At 40.8% G+C, this 22,782-nt stretch overlaps 1 protein-coding gene across 2 annotated transcripts in view; it reads right to left on the reverse strand.

The window, feature by feature from the left end:
- Nucleotides 1-837: 837 nt before the first annotated feature.
- Nucleotides 838-22,782, reverse strand: part of Cpe (carboxypeptidase E) — a 106,334-nt gene continuing 84,389 nt past the window's right edge. For both annotated transcript variants that reach the window (XM_074055036.1, XM_074055037.1), the window contains exons 4-9: nt 21,602-21,723; nt 19,992-20,170; nt 17,161-17,300; nt 12,757-12,856; nt 10,182-10,300; nt 838-1,650 (exon numbers count right to left, since the gene is read on the reverse strand). In XM_074055036.1, coding sequence (XP_073911137.1) covers nt 1,552-1,650; nt 10,182-10,300; nt 12,757-12,856; nt 17,161-17,300; nt 19,992-20,170; nt 21,602-21,723 — 759 coding nt within the window. In that variant the 3' untranslated portion in view covers nt 838-1,551. The remainder of the gene's footprint in view (nt 1,651-10,181; nt 10,301-12,756; nt 12,857-17,160; nt 17,301-19,991; nt 20,171-21,601; nt 21,724-22,782) is intronic.

A 22,782-nucleotide genomic window follows, 5' to 3' on the forward strand; every position in this document is an offset into this window, starting at 1 on the left:
CACTTGCTACACTATATTTTCAGACTCCCTTGCGGTTATTGTGGCCAGAGCATACAATTCTGCACAATGTGATGTGTACAGAAGTAACATATGCTGTCCCCAGGCCTGCTGATAAAAATGCCCCCCACATGTTGTCCCATGCACTTGCCCCTTTCTCACTGGCTTCAGTAGAGATGACCATCAATTCATCTTAGGAAAGATGGCAGATCTTCCATCAGAATGGGTTCCAGAATGTGGTCACAGACGTGTGGAGAGAAGCCACCTCATCATTGTCTCCTGCCCAGTATAAGAACATAAGCAAGAAATACACTGCTGCTATATTTAAAACATTATGTATTTTGGGAATTATTATCACAATTGTTGGCACTATTTTAATAGAAATCTGTACCTGGAACATTAATCACCATACCACAACCAGCACTGTACCACACATGAGCACACACACACACCACTCTAATAGTCTGCATTGCTCCTACACACTTATATTTTAGGTCCATTAGAGACCATTCCTAAATTCCTTTATCCAAATACAATCTAAGTTTCTCTGCCATTCTTTCTCTCCACACCCTATTCTTTCATTTTACTCATTGCAATGTGTAATTATATACTGACTTAAAGTCTGTGTCCACAACTGATCCAGAATACCAATGGGTTCAGAATCTTTCATCCACCACAATGATATACACAGACCCTGCACACTGCTTGCCATATAACAGTCAATAAATTTTAAAATGTAGAAGGCAAACCCATGAGCAGCCACTATCAAGAAAATAAATCTTTTCATCAAGAAACCACGACTTTAAACCAAAACCATAGAGAATTAAAATGCACACCATAGAACTTTTTTAACCTTTATTAATTCAGAATGCAATTCTAGGCCAATCTACAATCAAGAGCAAACCCTAAACTCCAAAGTAGTGTTAACAGGCTGAATAATATAACAATATCGCCCTGGTAAGCACAAACAAGAAGTCAACTTTCATTCTGTTCATAAAACCTTTTGCTAAACATGTGCATTTTCTTCCCATCAGAAATGGATTAACAGGATCATGCTTATATAGCTAGTCAGCACAAGAGACAAATGACAATTCATACTTATTCATACAATTCATCCTATTTAATCTTGCAGTAGGGTGCTCACAGCTCCAAGCTATATCTGTTGACCTTTTCAATGGCATTCATTATGTGACACTGTCACCAGTTACATTAAAAGAACCTCACTCATTTTTTAAAATCCAGCATTACTCAAAACATTCTTCATTGTAAATAACACCTGGAATAATGCATTAAAATGCCAGGATTACTGAAATCTTTTCTACAGTCCTTTGTGTAATATATGTAGGAAGGAAGTGCTATCTAGGAGAATGAAATAGACCAGTTCTTATATTTTTACTTACAAGTCTATTTAGTTTAAGTAACATTGATTAATAATTACTGATTAAAAAATAAATCAATGTTAAATATTAATTGCACAAAATCTAAAATAAAATGGCCACATTACATCATACTACATTGCAGAGATATATTAAAAGCAGCTACTTAGAAGCCGTCCTAAAAATTTAAAGTTTCTGACATCATTTTCCACCACTCCATCAGCTCTTCCTTCTCCTCTTCTTTCCTTTCAGAAAATGACTCCAATTCAAAATCAACCTGCAGAAGAAAAACAATAACATGTTGCCATCAAACCACCTAAGAAATTTTTTGAAAAATAAGAGTTTTATAGATTATAGAATAAACTCAACTCAGCCGCCTGAATTAAAGTAAATCCAAAAATCTCTTGTGCTAAACAAATATACTTTCAGGGAGGAAATCAAAAGCCATTATGCTTGAAATGTGCTTTGATCTAATACCTTTAAAGACCTGCCCATCTCCCTCCCTTCATAAAAAGATGTAATTTATAGTTAATTTCCTGACTTTGGCTGTCCAGTAAGCTCTTCCTGTCAGCCTTGAATTTTGTCCTAACATGTGAGGGAATATAAAACACAGTTCAGTGTGCTGTGTCCCAATACATAAGGTTCTGCTGTCCAGACCCGTGAACTTGTTAAAGAGACTGATGGAACAACTGACAACTCCAATCTGTTCTCTTGATGATCTGGGAGTCTTCATCAGGTCTGTGGAGAATCCATGCACACTGGGCATAATGCATAAGTGTGCAGCCCAACCCAGTCCTCAGACCTCCACTCCACGTGGCACTAAGAGTTCCTTGATGTGGCCACTTGAACCCATGACTACTTTGGAAAGGTATCATACTCACTACTTCCTTGGACTATGGCACATTAGAAAGACGAAGGAGCAAAACAGCTGAACCTTTTATAGCCTGTTCCTGGAGCTAATTTTTTCCAGTTTTCATTTGACAAAATTTACTTCCTGATTTTAATATCTACATAGCCTGCTATACACATACACATAATCAAAATCAAAACACCAGTTTAAGAAAACCCCAAGATGTTTTGTTTCCAAAAACCAAGCATTTATACTCCAAACTTTGAATGCATTAAAAAAAACTACAGTAAATTTTTCTCAAGTCTTTTAATTGGAAATCCTATAAGCCACCTTCTAATCCCAATAATGTGATAGAACAATGGCAGTAAGGCAGTCAGCCCTTATCTGAGCTGCCCACCTCATATCTTGAGGTATAATGAGGTTTTACTAATAACTCATTCTTTGCTATCTTCAAAAAAAGAGAAGATAGCACTAAAATTCAACTCTATCACCTTCTTAACTAAATTAATTGGATCTACTTCAATAAAACAGTTTTTTTTATTTTGTGTGGGATTTTTTGTTTAGGGAGGGGGGGTCTTTGTTGGTGTTGGTGTTGTCTTGGTAGCACTGGAGATTGAACCCAGGGCCTCACATTTGCTAGGCAAGCACTCTACCACTTGAGCTATACCCTTAGCCCAAAGTATAGTTTGTAACAGTATTTATCTCATGGTATTGTTCTCAATAAATATTTGTTTAATGCCTAAAATTTTCTTGCAGGAAAATTTATTCCCAAGTATTATTAAGCAAGATGTTACGCTAGTTGTTAGAGATAACAGGATAATTGGGGCCAGGTGCCTGTAATATAATCACAACTACTAGGGAGGCAGAAATCAGGAGAATCACAGTTTGAGGCCAGTCTAGGCAAAACGTTAATGAGACCCTGTATTAACAAACAAGTCAGGTATGGTGGCACACTTGTAGCATCCCAGCTACATGGGAGGCATGGGTAGATGTGGAGAGTGGAATATGAGAAGCCTATGAGAACTTGACACAAGCACAGCTATGCCCAATAATCTGCAGGCTGAGCTGGCACAGCCCCAGCCATAGAAGAAGGCAAGGGCAAAATGCAGCACAGCTGCTTTTCCTAAGATGTTTACGTGCAGAGAGTAGCGATCGCAGGTTCCTCTTGCTCCCAAGTGCTACAATGTTATGCCCCCTGCACCAAGAACTGTTGCTCCACCTCCTTGTTTGCCACTATATATAATAAACATGCTGGAGGGGGATGAGGCTGTTGTGTGTCTCCATCAGAGCACCCAGCCCACCTGGCCCCAGCTTTCTGCATGTTTGTCTTTTGTCTTTTGCCCTTTCTTAATCTCCAGTCACTCCCAGTTAGGTTTCTAGGACATGATCAAACAGGGAGCAAGAGGTGGACCTGAACAGGGACCTAACTATGGGAAACTTGAAGCCTGAGAGGGGGAGACACTCTTTGAGAGGCACATGCTTAATAAGAAACAAGTAAGATGTAATAGAAAAGAAGTAAGGTGACGAGGAGAGTGAATTGAATACAGTCAGGTGTAAAAACACAGGACAGTGTGAGTCTAAGGACTGAGAGCTCTATATACAGGCTTTAAAAGCCATGCTAAAGATTAGAGGAAGCAGAGTCAGGTTGCTTCAGCTTATGCAGTTTTTAGATTTTGTACAGGATACTTGCCCATGGTTCCCTGAGGAGGGCACTGTAAATTTAGAAACATGGAACAAGGTAGGAGATGGGCTGAGGGCATGATATATAGCTGAGGGGCATGCCCATTTTTACTTTTGGTTTGTGGTTTATTATTAGAGATTGTTTGGAGCCTATTCCCTCACATAAACAAAGATTTTCCTCCTCGGTATTTGAGGCGGCATGTGGGACTCACTCCTTACAACCAATCATCCAGGAACGTAAGAGGCAAGATCTCTTGAAGGAACAAAATGCTGCAGGCAGTGGAGCCACTGAGCTGTCGGCCCCACCTTATGAGGATAAGTTTTTACATAAAATTAAAATTCAGTCCAAAGATGATTCTGATTTTGATTCAGTGTCAGGTGAGGAAGGTCAGGAGGAAGCTCCAGCCCATCAAGTACTGGGAGCCATGCATTTGGGGTTACTTCCACAGGCCAAGAGACTTCCTGCTCTTGCTAAGAGTCCACTACAGGCTGCCTTGCAGGCAGCTCGTAGTCAAGGAGAAGATGCAGATGGTTTTAGGTGTCAGTCTGTGCTTGAGAGACTGGACCCTAACAACCCTGGCATGCAACAGAGATTTTATGAAAAGATTCTATTTAAAACTTTAAAGGAGGTAAAACAAGCCTATGCAATGTATGACCCTACAGCGCCATTTACACCGGGGCTATTACAAGTGTGGTAGGAGATACTGCTATGTCTCCAGATGACTGGCAGGGCTGGCTAAAATATGCCTATCTCCAGCTGATTAGTTTCTGTGGAAAACAGATTTTACAGAGTTATGTCAGGAGCAGACAAACCATAATTTGGCCCACAGAGTGCATATCACTGCAGATATGCTCATGGGAAGAGGACCTTCCAAAGGCATAGACAATAAATTATAGTATCCCCTTCAAGCTTATCAGCAGATTTCCATCGCAGGGATAAGGGCATAGAAAGAACTACCGATGAAAAGAGAAAAGACTTTGGAATTAACTAGCATTCTCCAAGGTCCTGATGAGCCATATTAAGAGTTTGTGGCATGCCTGCTGCAAAATGTAGACAGGATAGTGGTGGATACTGAAGCCAAAAACATACTGATAAAACAGCTGGATTTCGAGAATGCTAATGAGGCCTGTAAGACAGCCCTTCGGTCATATAGAAAAAGAGCTACTCTGCAGGAAATGTTTAGAATTTGTGCAGGTATCAAGCCAAGTCACATCCACATTATAGCTTTAGCTGCTGCCTTAAAGGAAGTGTTTCACCCTGGGGGAAGAAAAAAGGAGCATGTTTTTCCTGTGGAAAAGAGGGACATTTTGCTAGGGAGTGTCAGAATAAGCCCTGACTACAGCTAGGTATCTCAGGGCCCATCACCAGGCCACCATCTGGTGCCAATGGGCCCAGGGCTTGCCCCAGTTCACAGTGAGTCTAATATTAGGGGAAAGTGGTGCAACTATAAGGGGATTATAGGTTTATCCAGGTGTGATTGATGAAGACTACACTGGGAAATTAAGATAATGACCCAGACACTAGGTGCCTTTGTAGCAGTATCCCCAAAGGCAAAAATAACTCAACTGGTTATTCTCCCAAATGTGAAGAAAAGCAAGGTGTTAACTCATACCCCATGGAGAGATGGAGGATTCAGTTCCTCTGATCATGCTTACTGGTACAATGAGTAACAAAAGATAGGCTGGAAATGACTTTGTTCTTAAATGAAAAACAGTTTTGGGACTTTTGGAGACTGGTGCTGATGTCTCTATAATTGCTGCTAGGCATTGGCCAAAAAGTTGGTCTTGCCAACCCTCTGCTGCCAATCTGCAGGGGTTAGGGGCCACTCATGGCCCCCTCCAGAGTTCTCAGCAGATCTGTTTGGAGGGATGAAGAGGGACACTCAAGGCTTTTTGTTCCTTATGTCCTAGACAATGTTCCAGTCAATCTGTAGAGAAGATACATATTAGAGGGTATGGGAGCTATACTCAGCAGTCCTGATAGCATGGTCTCTCACCAAATGTTTCAAGATGGCAATAATCCCCTTAGGGAACTGGGAAAATATCAACAAGGCAGGTTACATCCTGTACAGCCTTTAGGGAATCTAGGAAGGATGGGGCTAGGATATCAGGCCGCACAGCCTTTTCAGTAGGGGCCCTGGTCCAACAAATTAAACACTCCCCTTTCAAACATGCAGCCCAGATCACTTGGCTCTCAATGGATACAGTCTGGGTGGACCAGTGTCCTTTCACAGGGGTAAGTTGGCTGCAGCCACAGCTCTGGTGGAGGAACACTTAAAGGCAGGGCATATTGAGCCTACCTACAGGCCTTGGAATACTCCAACTTTTGTGATTACAAAAAAGTTGGAAAGAGGGAGGCTCTTACAGGATTTAAGAGCTGTCAACAGAGTAATGCAGCCAATGGGAACACTCCAGCCTGGCCTTTCCTCACCTACAGCTATTCCATTAGATTATTGTCTTTGCATTCTTTTTTTTTTTTTTTTTTAACCATTCCTCTCCATTCAAAAGACAGAGAAAAATGTGCTTTCACTTTATCATCACCAAATCATCAGGGCCCTGGGCACTGATTTCATTGGACAGTGCTGCCTCAAGACACAGCTAACAGACCCACTATATGTCAGGAATTTGTCCCTGCAGCAATGGAACCTACATGCCATAAGTATCCAGAAGCTTTATGTCCTTCATTACACAGATGATATTCTGATAAGTCAGCCCAGTAATCTTCTACTAACCTTGGCAGATCTTACAAAGGACCTTGAGGCCTGGGGGTTGTGCATTGCCCCAGAAAAGGTACAAAAAATGTCTCCCTTTCAATATTTAGGACAAGTTATCGATGGACACTTGATCCATCCTCAAAAGGTAGAGATCAGGAAGGATCATTTAAAAACTTTAAATGATTTACAAAAACTGCTGGGAGATGTCAATTGGCTCAGACCCTCTCTAAAACTTACCACTGACACCTTATCTCCTCCTTTTCAACTGTTCAAGGGCAACCCTAATTCTTCCTTGCTTTGAGAACTTACAGAGGACACCCAACAGGCATTGGTTAAGGTAGAGAGAGCAATGGATCCACAGCACCCTGTTCAGTTATCGATTTTACACTCTCCATCAATGCCAATGGGGTACTTTGGCAATTGCAGGGGATGTTGGAATGGTTACACTTGGGTCACTCTCCTGCTAAGTTTCTTACACCAAGTCATGAGCTGGTAGCTAGGCTGACTGCTAAGGGATGCACTCATTGTTGTGAATAGCTGGGGCATGAGCCCATTTTCAAAAGATCAACAGCATTGGTTATGGCAATTTTCAGACTCATGGCAGTCTGCACTGGCTAATTTTGCAGGAAAGGTCGGGGACCATCTCCCACATTCAAAACTTTTAGTTTGCCTCCCTTCATGCTTTTGTCTTTCCAAAAATTACTCCATCCTCCCCTTTGTCAGAAGCTATCAATTTTCACTGATGCTGCTGGGCATGGTATTGCTGCCTATTACACCAAAGATTGCCACAAGGTAGAAAATACTTTTTTGCCTCTGCTCAAAGGGCAGAGCTTTATGCTGTTGTCATGGTCCTGAGGGACTGTCCACAACAACCTATCAATCTGTACAGTGATAGTCACTATATGGTAGGTGTTTCACGCTGAATTGAAATTGTTTATATTGGCCACACTAGTAATGAAGAGTTATTTAATCTTTTCTTTCAGTTGCATAGTCTGGTGCAAGCCCACCTTTATCCCTGTTTTGTGAGCCATTTGCGCTCATATTTTAATCTCCCTGGCCCACTCACTGACAGTAAGGCCCAGGTAGATAACCTAGTCTCTGGGCTTGCCTTGGGCCTGCTCACACAAACTGCTCACACACCCATAGAAGCTGCCTGACTAAGTCATGCCTTGTACCATCAAAATGCTTCAGCCTTACGTAGGCAATTTCACTTTACCAGGGAGCAGGCTCAACAAATCATTAAATCATGACAGCAGTGTATCACGTTTGTCACAAGTGCCTGAGGGAATTAACCCCCAGGGCCTTCGGCCTGGAATCTTGTGGCAGATGGATGTCACTCACGTTCCCTCCTTTGGCTGACAGTGCTATGTTCATGAGTCTGTGGACACCTATTCAGGTTATATCTATGCCTCTGCACATGCTGGTGAGGCCACTAAGCATGTCATCGCTCGTTTGGCTGCCTTCACTGCCATGGGTAAACCCCAACAGCTCAAGACAGACAATGGCCCTGCATATTCTTCAACTGCCTTTCAGCAGTTCTGTGAGGCCTATCAGATACATCACACCACTGGTATTCCTTATAATCCTCAAGGGCAGGCCATAGTGGAATGCGCACATGCCACTCTCAAAATGCAATTAAAAAAATTAAAAGGGGGAGACGAGGTACTTCCCCCAGCTAGCCAATTACATAAAGCTTTATATACTTTTAATTTTTTGAACTGCCCAGAACAGGGTTTAACACCCACTGAAAGGCATTGACAACTGCAGGAGCTGACTTTCAGGCCTCAGATTCTTTGGGATAATGTGTTAACTGGCAAATGGCACAGTCCTAGTCCTGTCCTGATATGCAGTCAAGGGCATGCTTTTGTGTTTTTCTTGAAGATGCAGAACACCCAGTGTGGGTACCATCACAGTTTGTCAAGCCTCATGGACCCAAGGATGAGGAGACTGAGACTGGAAGACTCATCCTAGGACATGGAACCACTGAGGCTGACTTGTCCACCAACCAGAGGGCAGTCAAGAAAATAGTTGCCATTGAGATAGACGCGGAACAGAGAGCCACCCGCCTGGGGTCAAATGAAGAAACTAATGGACATGATGATGATGGTAACTGGTAACCTGGGGATGGCTGGGAATCCCACAGCCACATTGCTGGCGACATTGGTCATAATCACAATATAGGTGGGTGTTGCCCAGGGTGATGCATACTGGACTTTCATGCCCAACCCACCAATGGTCCATTCTATCACTTGGTAGAGCCACCCTATATCTATCTTTGCTGATGATACGGTGCACAGGGAGGACGTTCCTCAGGACATTTGGTGCCTCAATATAGTGACTACAGCTTTACAGGTTATGGGTTCACGAGAATGAAGCAAACAATACTGTGGGTTTATGGCTACTAAGACAACAAATATTGGCCATGCAAAAGGCTTATGATAATGCTATTTCTCCAGCTAAAACTATCCTGGATGAATTCAAGGGTTTCAATCCATTTCACTTGCGAAAGCACTCTTTCTGGTATTTGGCAGGAATAAGTATGTTATTGTTCATCTGTTTTCTTGTTCTTTCTGTCGGATGCTGCACAGTGCAAAGACAACTCCTTGGATTGGGGGATGGGCTTCATTGGGAGTACTTAAGAAATAAAAAAAGAGGAAGATGTGGCAAGCAGAGTATGAGAACCTATGAGAACCTGACAAGCACAGCTGTGTGCAATAATCTGCAGGCTGAGCTGGCACAGCCCCAGCTGCAGAAGAGGGTGAGGGCAAAATGCAGCACAGCTGCTTCTCATAAGATGTTTATGTGCAGAGAGTAGCGATCAAGGTTCCTCCTCTTCCTAAGAACTACAATGTCATGCCCCCCACCCCACACCAAGAACTGTTGCTCCACCTCCTTGTTTGCCAGCATATATAATAAACTCGCTGGAGGGGGACAAGGCACTGTTGTGTGTCTCTATCTGAATGACCAGCCCACCTGGCCCCAGCTTTCTGCATGTTTGTCTTCTGTCTTTTGTCCTTTCTTAATCTCCCATCACTCCCAGTTTGGTTTCTAGGATGAGCTCGCACAGATTGTGAGAGGTAGAAGGATTGCAGTTTAAGATAACCCTGGGCAAGAAACATAAGACTCTCTCTGAAAAATAACTAAAGCAAAGGACTGCTGGAGTGGATCAAGTGGTAGAGCACCTCCTTCGCAAGCATGAGGCCCTGAGTTCAAACCCCAGTACCACCAAAAACAAAAAGATAATTGGAAGAGAATCCCATTTAGACTGAAACAAAGGTTAGTAAACAAAATTTTAATATTTTTAAGTTTTATCTTACTGTGAATCTTATTAAAAAACTGAGAAATGGTAACAGAGCTTCACACTGAATGTATTGTCACCCAACAAGACTTTGGGCAAGTCACCTAACTTTGTTGGGCCTCATTTTCCTCATCTGTTAAAGTGGGGATAATGGTGGATGCTACCTCATAAGGCCATTGTGAAGATTAAACATAAGTTACATAAGTATGCTTGACAATGCTGCGTGCTAAATTACTATCAGCTTAATCATTATTATGATTACTTACCCCAACTGCAGGGCTGTAAGGAACTGCCACTTTCTTTGTGATTGCCAGATAGCCTGGAGCCGAGGCTGTCAGTTTATAGTTTCCAGGTACAAGCAATCTCCAGTAGTCACCATCCTTTGCTGTAGGATAATATGACATCAAATTACAGAGCAAGCACACAGGTGAAGTGCAGAATTATGCATAACAGAATATCCACTGTAGCTCAGAAAAACCTTTGTCAGTCTCTACTTTTCAAGTAGAGAATCTGATAAAATTCCATGGAAAAGGGTGTGAAGCTTCCTCTCTGGGCATCATTTCTTGGAGCAACTTTGTAGATATTACTGCTGTTTAAGAAACTTTCTAAGATCATGGATCTTTTAGTCATGCCAGTGAAAACACAGGTAAAAAGATTCATAAAGTGCCCAAGCAGAGAAATCACACACCTGGGCATCGTGTTTTCATTCTTAGCAGGTAAAAACCAATGGTCTAAGAATCTAGATCTCAGTTCACAAAGTACGGCCCCAAGGTAGCTTCACCAAAATTCCCAGGTATTTGTTAGAAATGCAGATGTCTGAAGACTGAGAACACATTGGTCAGGAGTATCTTCTAGGAATTCTCCAGAAAATTCCTAAGCATAGCTCCAACCTCTTTCACTCCCCGAGGTTCCCTCCTGGCCTAGATTGGGTCCTGTGGCCCACCATTATATCAGCTCCTGCACAGGCCTTCGCCCCTCTGCTTTTCTCCCTTGGTCCCACTAACCTAGTGGAAAACCACTAACCTTGGACAATTCCTAACTTTCTACTGTTATGTCTGCCCCCAGGTGGCTGCAAGCAGCTTGAGAAAACACATCATTGTGATCTGTCTCCAAACCTAAACACCAGCCTTACATAGGTCATGGTACCTTTCTTTTACACCTCCCTGAATGTGTTCATTCAATCTCCCATTTTCCTAAATCAGTGCTTCCCCAATTCAAGCATACATCAATCACCTAGGAAACTTGGAAAAATGTGAAATCTGATTCACTAGCTGCGGGGTGAGGCCTGAGATTTTGCATGTCTAACCAGGTGATGCTGAACCACCTCACGGGGGCCACACTTTAAGTAGCAAGGTCCTAGTAAGCAAGTCACACTTCCTCCTCTCTCTTAAATTATCTCCATCTCAGTTGGTGCTTTACATCTTATTTCACTGTGAAAACAGACACAATCAGAAAAATTAAGCTCCCATCACCATATCCTCCACCCTACTGCTAGAGCTAACAGCTCCCTTCAGCTAGTGCTGTATTTATCTTCTGTGATTTAGTGCAAACTTTCTGGGCAGATCCATCAGTATTTTCTGTCCCTGGTGGATCTCTTCCTATTCTTTCTTGGACCTGCTCTAATCAGGTTCCTACTACTTGTTCCATTGAAACATATTTTGTGAAGACTCTCCACACTGATAAATCCCCAAACTTTCATGCACAAGGGTCATTTTGCTTGACACTTTTATCACTCCCTCACTCTTGAAATACTCCTAGGCTTCCAGAACAACTTCATTTTCTTTCTACCTGAGACTCCATTGTTAGTTCCTTCCTACTGCTCTGCACTCAAAAAGCTGGCATGTCCTAGAGCCTCAGATTTCATTCCTTTCTACTTAGTTATTTCCTAAGTTAGATTTTTTTCTGAACTGTTCACATAATGGACTGTAGAGAAAAGAGTATTGGTATGACACGGTAGGGCTAACAGAGAAAATAGGTTTCCTGTGGCAAAGGGTACCAATGCTAGGGTCCCACCCTCCCTAAAAGAATCTTAGCACAGATTCTGAAGTGTTGGTTGGGAACCATGCTGGAACTCAGTGGGATATTGAGAAATATTTGTTGAATGAATTAATAAATAAATGGAGCTTTAGAGGACAAATGCTAAATGTGGGGAAAAAAAGAAACCAAGGTACAAATGTAGAAGTTAGGAAAGAAGCAGTGATAGGGAATGCTTTGGAAAATAAATTAAGGGTTAATTAATTATAAAGTCTTTATGGCTAGGAAAACACTGTTGTTGCCATTGTTGAAAGGTTCCAGTAAGTGACAAACTAAAATGAGCTAAATAGAGGCTTAACAAGAGGAAGTACGTTTGCCAGGAAAACACATATTCCCCAAACTGAGGAATGAAGATGGGGTTTTAAGCCTAGAAAAGCTCACATCACACCTCAATCCTACCACATTCAGTTTCACCTTGAAGAGCTCTGGATTCAGTAAAAAGATTACATGGAGAGATGTAGGAGAATTCCTGGACTCGCCCTATCCTGGGAGTTAAGTTCTAGCAAGTCCCTCTGCCTTTGCCTGAACAACCACAAAGCAGGGGCAAGGGTGGCTCCACCTGGCAGCCCTGGGGTGAGAGATGGGGGAAGGGCGCCACCTGCTGCCCCAACTTCTACACAGCAACCATCCTGAGATTCACTTCTTGACGTGCTTTCTCAAACCAAATTGAACCTAGGTCACAGCTGGAATGGAGCTATGAAGCACCTGCTTTGCTTTGACTAGTGTAAGAATTACTACTAGTCTAATAAGCAGTCATGCCCTTGTGCATAATGCTACAGCCTCCAGATCACAGCATAGAACACCCACCAGATGTGACATCATGGTCTATTCCTTCCACCGAGATGGTTGCGTTGGCAATCGGGTTACCTTGGAGGTCTCGGACAAATCCTTTAACTCCTCGGTGTATCTGTGAAAGACAAGGACAACCAAAAAGTTCACATGAGAAATGGCCTGAAAATATGCTTTATGGTCCGCATACCATAGACCTCATTATTTAAGAATCAAAATGTGCCCAAATGGAACTGAGCACATTTGAATGGTTGAATATTCATATGATGTTTTTGTGCCCTCTTCACTCAGCTTTTTCTCAAATAGACAAATCATAAGTAATTAATATCTTGTTCTGAGTCAAAGAAACACTTTGAAGAACACTTTAAATGACAAAAAAAAATCTCTCATATTTGTAAAGCTTTAGTCTTGGCACATTTCAGTATCTTTCTCTTTTAAATTTGGGCACCAATATATACCTTTTATAGCCATTGTTAATTAATAAGAATATTAAAAACCCATTAATATTAATTAATTCTAGATAAAAAGATATATACTGTGCCTTCTTGTGCAGTAAGCCCATTTGCAATATTATTTTGACTGAAAATAAGTGCATGAAAGATCAGTACAGCTGGATATGATGGTGCACACCTTTAATCCCAACGACTCAGGAGGTAGTCAGACCCTATCTCAAAAACAAGCGAGGCACAGTGGTACATGCCTATAACCTCAGAGAACTTGGGAAGTGGAGGCAGGAGGATCAAGGTCCAAGGCCCGTCCAGGCAGAAACAGAGAATCTATCTGAAAAACAAATTAAAGCAAAAGGACTGGTGGTATGGCTCAAGTTAGAGCATGTACCTAGCAAATATGAGGTCCTGAGTTCGAGCCCCAGTACCACAAAAGGTCAGTGGACTTCATAAACTGAAAATTGGATATTAATTTAAAAGGGAGATGGAATGGTTGGAATTGAGAATAATCCCCCTGGATTAAGTTGCAATGAAACTACTGCAATGAAAGCTATGAAAACACCTTTTTTATTTTTAAAAGTTAATTCTTCTAAGTCTATGTGTGTTTGAAGTGACAAAGTAGCCTCAAGTCTTTAACAAAGTACTCTGTTTGGGATATCATATAACATATAATTCATTAAATTTGATTGCTTAAGACAATATGCCCAACCTCCCAAATACTCAGGTGGCTCCTTACCCAAATTGATCCTAGAAAATGAAACTTCTTTTGCTACTGATGACATTGAATATTTCCTAATAGAGGGTAGAATAAGTCTCACATATCCTTCATCATCAGTGAATGAACTTGAGGGTGGTACAATGTTTTATCAAAGAGATGCCCCTGGTTATCAGCAATGATTTTGGGCTCACTACTGATTTTAAATCTCTAGAACTTTATAAAAGTATGTAATTTTCTCTCTAAGGGCAATTTATAAACAGAAAAAAAAACAACACTGTACAAGTTGTCAGAAATAATGGATGATGGCATATTAAGTGAAGTAAGCCAAGCTCAGAGAGATAAAGGCTACATGTTTTCTCTCATATGTGGGAGATAGACACAATACAAATATAAGCAATACTATGAAAAACAGGTCACGCTAAAGGGAAGTCACATGCTAGAGAGGGAGGGTAAAAGAAGGAAGTTAAGAAGATGAATATAGCTGATGTACTTTCTATATAAGAATGAATACAAAATTTTTTGAGATCAAGTAGTGATCTCAAAACAGTTATTTGGAAAACGATCTGAGACAACAATAGTGAGAGAGGGTAAAAGTAAGATGGGAGAGAATAGGAAGATAACATAAGGTGCATTAATGGGATGGTAACTGTTGTCACAACTTGGGTTCTGGCCCCTCGAGGACCTCTCAAGAGACTACAGCAGCTGGCTAGAGGGAAAAGTGAAGTGGGGTATTTATCCACTAATTTGCAATCATCTCTGCAAGAGATTCCCTCTCAACCCATTATAGAAATAGACCTCCTAGCCACCTGTTTTTCCATGAGTTGTAAACTCGTGCTTACACTTCAGGCCCAGGTGGTCAATCACTAATCACCACCATTGTCAAGAAAACAATTCCAACGCAGAACTCCTGGAAGTCTTCTCCGATCTCAGTCTTTGACTCCCTAAACTCAAGTATTCCATGATGCAGGCTGCATGTGCTCTCAGTCGAAATACCACTCTTACTGCTTCTACACAGTTTGCACCCCAAGCAGTGCACCCCAAAACACATGCCACATCAAGGATGATCACGTGGGTCTGTGCACAATAAATTCTCATTCCAAGATCTTAAAACATCTATAACTTCATCCCTCTTCTTTCAACTTATTTCTACAATCAGATGAGTTGGATACAGGCCCACCCACCACCATAAATACGACAAATATTCTCCTGTTTCCTGATGGCACAAATTTGTGTTTTATTTTGTTTTGTACTGGACCTTTTCTCAAGAACTAAAGAGACAACGTCAGCAGCAGCTGAACCTGTTTTTGAATTGTCAATCAGGGGATGATCTTGTTAACATCAGCTGCAGTAGATCTTAGATATAGCTCTAAGAAACTTAATCTGAACCCCCACAACTAGGATAGGCACCCATCTGAATTCTGCCATTGCCCCTTATAGTTAACCTTTATTTCAGCATTTATCAGCCTCTCTTGTGGTTAGGTATTCATGTTTCTGAAGCCACTAATACAAAGCTTTCTGGAGAGGGGACACTGTCCCAGTACCTTACAGAGTGCCTGGAACACAAAAGTAGCTGGATACTTTTTTTTCTTTTTTAAGACAGGGTGTCACTATGTAGCCCAGGCTGGGCTCAAACTCACAATCCTCATGCCTTAGCCTCCTGAATGCTATAATTATAGGTGTGTGCCACCACTCCCACCTAACCCAGTACAGTTCTGTCAGAAAAAAAAATGTAAAACATGTATTAAGGAGGCATTCTTTGATATCTGAGGGGAGAACACACAACCTCAAAATACAATTTTTTTCAGTTAACTTTGCTCTTGGAAGATCCACAAGAATTACAGCTATCCTTAATAGAAAATGTTCTATAGAGGTTCCCATCAAGGTTATTCTAGAATTAATATGACTAATTATTCTCATTCTTTTGCTCATGGAAAAACATTTAAATGCTAACATACAGCAGGAGCCCACTCCTGTGGAGTGGGTGCTCCTTAATCAGGACCCATAGATCTATTCCATGATAGTACCTAGTGGTAAGTTATTATATGAATATATAATATAGGTAAAATAATTCCTAAGCTGTTTTATGTTTTAAAAAAATTGGTTTTTATAGGTATATGTTTATATGTGCATATATTTGTGTAAATAACTAAATATTTAGTAGTATTTATTTATATCAAATTAGTTTAAAAAATTAGCCTGGACTATCTCCTGATACATGAAATTAACATCACTGTACTTGACTTTAGGTATAAATGGCCATGTACACAATGGAACCAGAAGACAATCACAGCCCTACAGGCAAGGTCTGTCCTACACCACTGTACCTGTGCCAATATCCATCATATCTGTATTTATAGTTTGAGGAGATGGGGTTGGCAAGGGGCTGGGAGTCTGAATAGGTAAGGTATTTTATTTTGGCAGATTGTGAGATCCCCCAAAATTCTACATGGATCCCACTGGAAGGGCTACATCAGTGACTCTCATAATCCAGGATTTTGTCCTGAGAGACAATATGATATAATGATGCCAGAACTAGACAGCTTGGTGTCAAATTCTGACTGAATAACTTCAGGCAAGCTGTGGGACCTCTCTCTCTCTGATTCTTTATCTGTAATTCACAAATGATGGAGGTTATGGTGGGTCTGGGGATGTAGCACAGTGGTAGAGCGCTTGTCTCTCCTCGTAAGGCCTGGGGTTCAATCCTCAGTACACAAGAACAACAAAATGATGGTACTGGTGACATAACTTTGGTTCATAAGGTTGTTGTAAGGCATTTGAGACAATGCCTAGAAAATAAGTGTCCAATAAAAGTTAGCTGTCATTATTATTATTACCTGGGTCTAGCTGAATCTAGGATGAGACAAGTGAGGCATGTAGGGCACAAAACTTCAGGAGATACTCACAGTTGCCATTCCTAAACTACCATGGCTCTGTGAGTGAATTCTTCTTTACATTTTGCACCCTCACTCTTGTCCTGCACGGGACACCTCACAGGCTAAGATGATGAGGCATTGCCCTTGCCCCTAAGCATAATATGTGTAAGAGAAGCAAGGTGTTACCTCACTTCTCCCTAACTCTCCTGTGTAGTCAGTGAACCACAAAATCTATGACAAATGAAAGCCTAATTGAACCACCCCAAGTATCATTTCTTCATTTAGGCTCAGTTGGCTTCCCCTGGACAGGACTCCTCTTACAAGTCTATTACACAACAGAGTTAGATGCTCCTAAACCTTTCTTTTGATGGGGCACTGTGTTTACCTGCTCAAGGTAGCTAATGAGGGAGTTTTTGTTGTCCTCCCAGTAGCTCTTCAGAGTCTCTTCAGGTGGGAACTTTTCACAGCTAAGCTCAACAGTGATCTCAAAACAGTTGCTGCTCAGGTAATTGAAGTCTTGCATTCCTGCCAAAGCACCAAATGAAAAGTCATTATGTGCACGGGGTCACTAAAACTCTACACAGGCCATCCTGCTAAATTGAAAGCTTAAGTAAAAGATACAACACTGGGGGAGCCTGTGGGAAACTATAGAAAATCACATATATGGGGACTACATGCTTGGGAGGTCATTACCTTGGAAACACAAACTCTCTCAGGGTCTCAAGCAGTCATTTAGCTTAACTCCTTACTGGTATCTGGTGGGTACAAAAAGCAGTTGCTATCCACACTGCTTCAAACAAGATAACAAGGTGAATTCCACCCTTACTGCACATCCCTGTAACCTACCTTTCTATCAGGGAAGACTTGGAGAGTCATGGGAAATGATCAGACATGCTACTTTTTCCCCAGTCTAATCAGTATCATAGTACATCCCGGAGGGCTTGGGAGTCTCAATAACATAATTTATACTAATTCAATAATCACTGAGCAGTTACCATGTATAGAACATAATTTTAATAATACTTCAAATTGCACCAAAGAGAAGTTTCTGCATCCAGAACAATTTTAACTTGAATCCAATACACATTAGTAGTGGATACTGTTGGTGGAGCCACCATCAAGCTGTTCTAGGTACTGGCTGCTAAGCGTTCACAAGTGCTCCCCACTTTCTTGGAGAATTGCTCATGGGAGGCACCTAGCTTGGAAGGTTACCCCCTTCCACCTCTCACCTCCAATCCCTCCTGGCAGCCCTGAGCCAACATCTAACTGACATAGAGACACCAAAGGCTGGTCCCCTCGCCCAAAAGAGAGATGACCCTGCCCGTCATTTATCCGCAGGCCCTTCTCCCAGTGAATCTGGCCAAGGTTAGATTGTAACCTGAGGCTAGGAGATGGCTCAAGTAGTAGACCGCTTACCTAGCATGCAAGAGGCCCTGAGTTCAATCCTTAATACTGAGAGAAATAAAAAAAAAAATAGACACAACCCGAGATCATTGGTCAGCTGCATCCTTTTCCTTACCCCACTTTCCTTTCTTCCCTACAAGGTTTTCCTAAAACGCATACCCTCAATAAGTTATAAACATACCAATCTCTGTCTCCAGCTCTGCTTCTAGTACACGTAACTCAAGACAATGATTTTATTAGAGCTAACTACCAAGGCTTTCTTTGACTGTTTGATTACTCTGGGACATCATCATTGACCAAGATTCATATTATTGTGCTATTACTAATTTATCATCATCAGTATTTTACTGACATAGATTGTATAGACGATACACTATTCAAAAAGTTAATTCTAAAGGAATTACTAAAGATTTTTTACAAAAACTAAAGTATAAAATTACTTCCCACCTGATGTATTTTTGAGACCTTATTTCTCCAGTTACAGGGGAAAAATACTAAATCTGATCTGGCCAAATGCAACATATAAATAAGAAAAGACTAAGAAAAAAATTCAGGAATAGTATCTTTTTTAGGGCATCATAAAACAAAATTAGGCATATCTGACCAAATCCCTATAATTATCTGGAGCTACCACTGCCCTAATTCTCTTTCTGTTCCCAGGTGTGGCAAAGAAAGTTCTTCTTTGGCAAAGAGAAAAAAAATGTGTGGACATCTTTATTTCACTCTTCATCCTTGGTAGAGGTCTGATAGTGGTCTGGAGTTATAAAGATAAGAGCTCTGTAAAGCCCAAGTAGGAACAAAGCAGCCAAGAGGGCTGCCCTGCTTATGGAGAAAGTTGCACTCTCCAGCTACTGTCCTGCACATGGCCTTCATCCTCTGCAAACTGTACAGCAGGTAAAAACCTACTTGATCGAGTAGTGCTTATTGCAGTGCTGAATATAAACTAAGCAATACATGTAAAATAGTCTCCTTATCCCATCATTTAAAAAAACTTTTTAAAAAGGTGTGTGTACCAAGATAGGCTAAAGAGTGTACCACTCCTCTAAAATATTCATTTACCTATGGTAAAAGTATAACTAACCAGTATCAAGGATGCTGTCATATTGCTCAGGCCTGAACATGTAAGTAGGTTAATGAATACTTTTCAATTCATATTTTCCTTAGGATATTACTTATTTGGTGGTACTGGACTTTGAACTCAGAGCCTCACACTTGCTAAGCAGACGCTTTACTACTTGAGTCAGTCCGCCAGTCCCCCAAGGAACCGCTTCAGTTTATTTTCTGTACCTCTTCAATTAGCATCTCACATTTAAAAAAAAAAAAAAAAAAAAAAAACATTACCCGGGCACCAATGGCTCACTCCTGTAATTTTAGCTACTCAGGAGGCAGAGATCAGGAGGATCGCAGTTCGAAGCCAGCCCAGGCAAATAGTTCACAAGACCCTGTCTTGAAAAGGCACAATACAACATAGTGCTGGCAGAGTAACTTAGGTGGTAAAGCTCTGCCTAGCAAGCCTAGCAAGCGTGAGGCCCTGATTTCAAGCCCCGTGAAGAGGGGTAGGAAGGAGTGATGGAAGGTGTAAATTTGATCAAAGAACGTTATATATATGTATGGAGCTACCTCAATGAATCCTTTTATGCAAAGAATTTACATTAATAAAAAAAGAAAATTAGCTTTAATGAAAGAGCTGAAGGTGCAATCTACTTCTTGTTGATTAAGACTAAAGATCTAAATGCAAATCACTCTCTAAATCTAAATGGTAATCACAAGGAAGCCTCTATCATCTGACCAGAAAGCAAAAAGGGAACTCACCACCAGGCACGCTGTACCAAGCGCCACCATTGGTCGTCCCATCTACAAAGCTGCTGTCATCATCATTCTTGCGACAGGGTGGTCGGTTGGGGTCAGACATGGCAGGGTTGAAAGAAGAGTAAGCCCGAGCCAAGCTTTGGAAAATGTTATCATCTGGGCAGGAACTGTATTCATGAGCACTACCTAAAAGACAAAAATCAGAATTGACACAGACCAAGGGCACTGTTGTTTCTGAATTGTGATTCCTTAGTAAGCTCTCACTGATGTAGTTTTCAGCCATCTTTACAACAGGAAAAGGTAAAGGTTTAAGTACGAAACAATTATACTTAGTTTTTCCAATGCTAATACTAAAAAGTAGAAATTGGACAGAATGCACATTCTGCTTATGAATTGAAAGCTTCCCAAGCAAAGATGATAAGATCATATAACAAACTGGACCTGGGAGGAGACAGGGCTAGAAAGAGTTCCATTGTTAAAATTTTTAATTTTCAAAAATTTACCTAGGCCAGGAGTAGATGCTCATGCCTTTAATCCCAGCTACCTGACAGATGGAGATAGGCTAATCACAGTCCAAAGCTGGGCAAAAAGCACTAGACCCTATCTGAAAAATAGCTTAAAAATCAAAAAGAGCAGAGCGACCTGGCCTAAGTGGTAGAGCACTTGCCTAGCAAGCACAAGGCCCTGAATTCAAACCTCAGCACTGTCAAAAAAAGTTAAAATAAATCAATTAAGATAAACAATTTTAAACTGTGCTTATACCAACCCTAAAACCACTATGAACCACTCTTACACATACTATTCAGCATTCGATTGTAGACTATTTTAATAAGTTACCCATATGTATTATACAAGTAAATACTACATTTGATACCCTGTATTCTTATTCATGTTTTATAAAATATGCCTGGCCTACAAGTTTCCCAGCTATTGACAAATCACATAATCTCAAAGTGTATTTAGCATTGTTGCTTAACCAAGCTTTCTTCAAATCTCAAGGTTTACAGTATCTAAAATTTTCCTCCTGTGTTTACAAAGAGCTTACTCTTCAAAGATCACTGTGAATGGATCCAAAACAGGAAATCTGGAGCAACAGAACACTACCTAGCTAAAGCTTGCTTTACCTGACACTTAACTAAAACTAGTTAGAGAAAATCAAAGCACCATTTCCCCTCCATGACACCACCAGAAGTAGATTCGAAGGCGAAAAGCAAGAGTGCTCTGAGACACAGAGAGGTTCACATAGGCCCTGATTAAGTATCAGAAACTGCCTCCATTTTAAGCCATACTGGACACAAATCTACTTAAATTCTGTAATCTCTCCATTTTGCCAGGGTCCAGGACTAACCCAACTTCATGACTTCTACCTCTTATCTTAAGTGTTCTGTTAAGGTCCTGATTCTCTTCGTTTAAATTATAAAAGTTACAGTTCCTTTCTGCCAAGCAGATACCCCAACATCACATGAAATAGTAAGGAATGTTTGTTAAATATATGTATTTCTATAGGCCAAGACACTAAATGACTGGTTCCTTAGAAAACAGTACATAAATCATCCTACAAACTTTTGCATTGCAATTATAAACCTGACACCACTTAGAGAAGCAAGAGGTACCTACCACTCCGAGTCTCGTCGTATGGGTAATTGGCCACTAGGTCTCCTCCATGGAGATTGGCAGAGAGCACAAAAGGAATATCCATTATCCAATGGATAACAGCCTTGGTCTCAGGAGCAAGCTGCGTTAAAAATTAGAGATTAAAAGGATACGTTTGATAATCATCAGATGATCCCTTGATGGAAAGGCGTGGAAATATTTTTGTTTGTTTTTTTTTTTAATGGAAGTTCTTCATATTTCAACCATTTTATGGCTGCTTTGATAGGGGAAATAAATGGATCCTGTAAGAGCAGCATTCCCTGCTCAAACTTTTAATAAAAAAAAATGTCAATCACATTTCCTTAAAAGTTCTACTCTTACGGGATGCCAGTTTTTACTGTCTTTGTAGATTGAAAATAAACATGCAAATCACTTACAAATTTTGGGACATCATCCTATCTGTAATGACTCACACATCTTTGTGAATAACAGTTAAGGATAAGACAAGGAACTAGAGAAAAGGTGAGATCAAAAAGAATTAACCTAGAAGGTAACACACACGCACAGGAAATTAATGTGAGTCAACTCCCTGTATAGCTATCCTTATCTCAACCAGCAAAAACCCTTGTTCCTTCTTATTATGGCTTATACTCTCTCTACAACAAAATTAGAAATAAGGGCAAAATAGTTTCTGCTGGGTATTGAGGGGATGGGGGGAGAGGGAGGGGCAGAGTGGGTGGTAAGGGAGGGGGTGGGGGCAGGGGGGAGAAATGACCCAAGCCTTGTATGCACATATGAATAATAAAATTAAAAAAAAAATCAGGAGATACTCTAAAAAAAAAAAGAAAAGACAAGGAGAAAAGAAAATTGAACCACCAAACAAGAGTCATCCTCTGTGGTGTTCAAATGTGTGGCAGATTTTGTTTACTATTTATTTACAATTTTTTATTATTTACAATTTTTGCTTACTATTTTTCCAATTCTACTCCAAACACTGTCCTTATAAAAGAAAATCAAGTTGGGTCCCTTTCAGAGCTGGCTGTAAAATATCAACTTATTTTGGAATGGCCATCTGAAATTTTAAAACAAACGCAAAAGTTTCAGGAATTCATGCCAAGTCTTTTGAATGATTCATACCTCCCATATCTTGGAAGCAAAACAAAAGAGGGAAGAAATTTGTAGCAAAGAATTCATCTGCTGC

This window comes from Castor canadensis, chromosome 14 (assembly GCF_047511655.1).
Source record: "Castor canadensis chromosome 14, mCasCan1.hap1v2, whole genome shotgun sequence".
NCBI classification, from domain to species: Eukaryota; Metazoa; Chordata; class Mammalia; order Rodentia; family Castoridae; genus Castor; species Castor canadensis.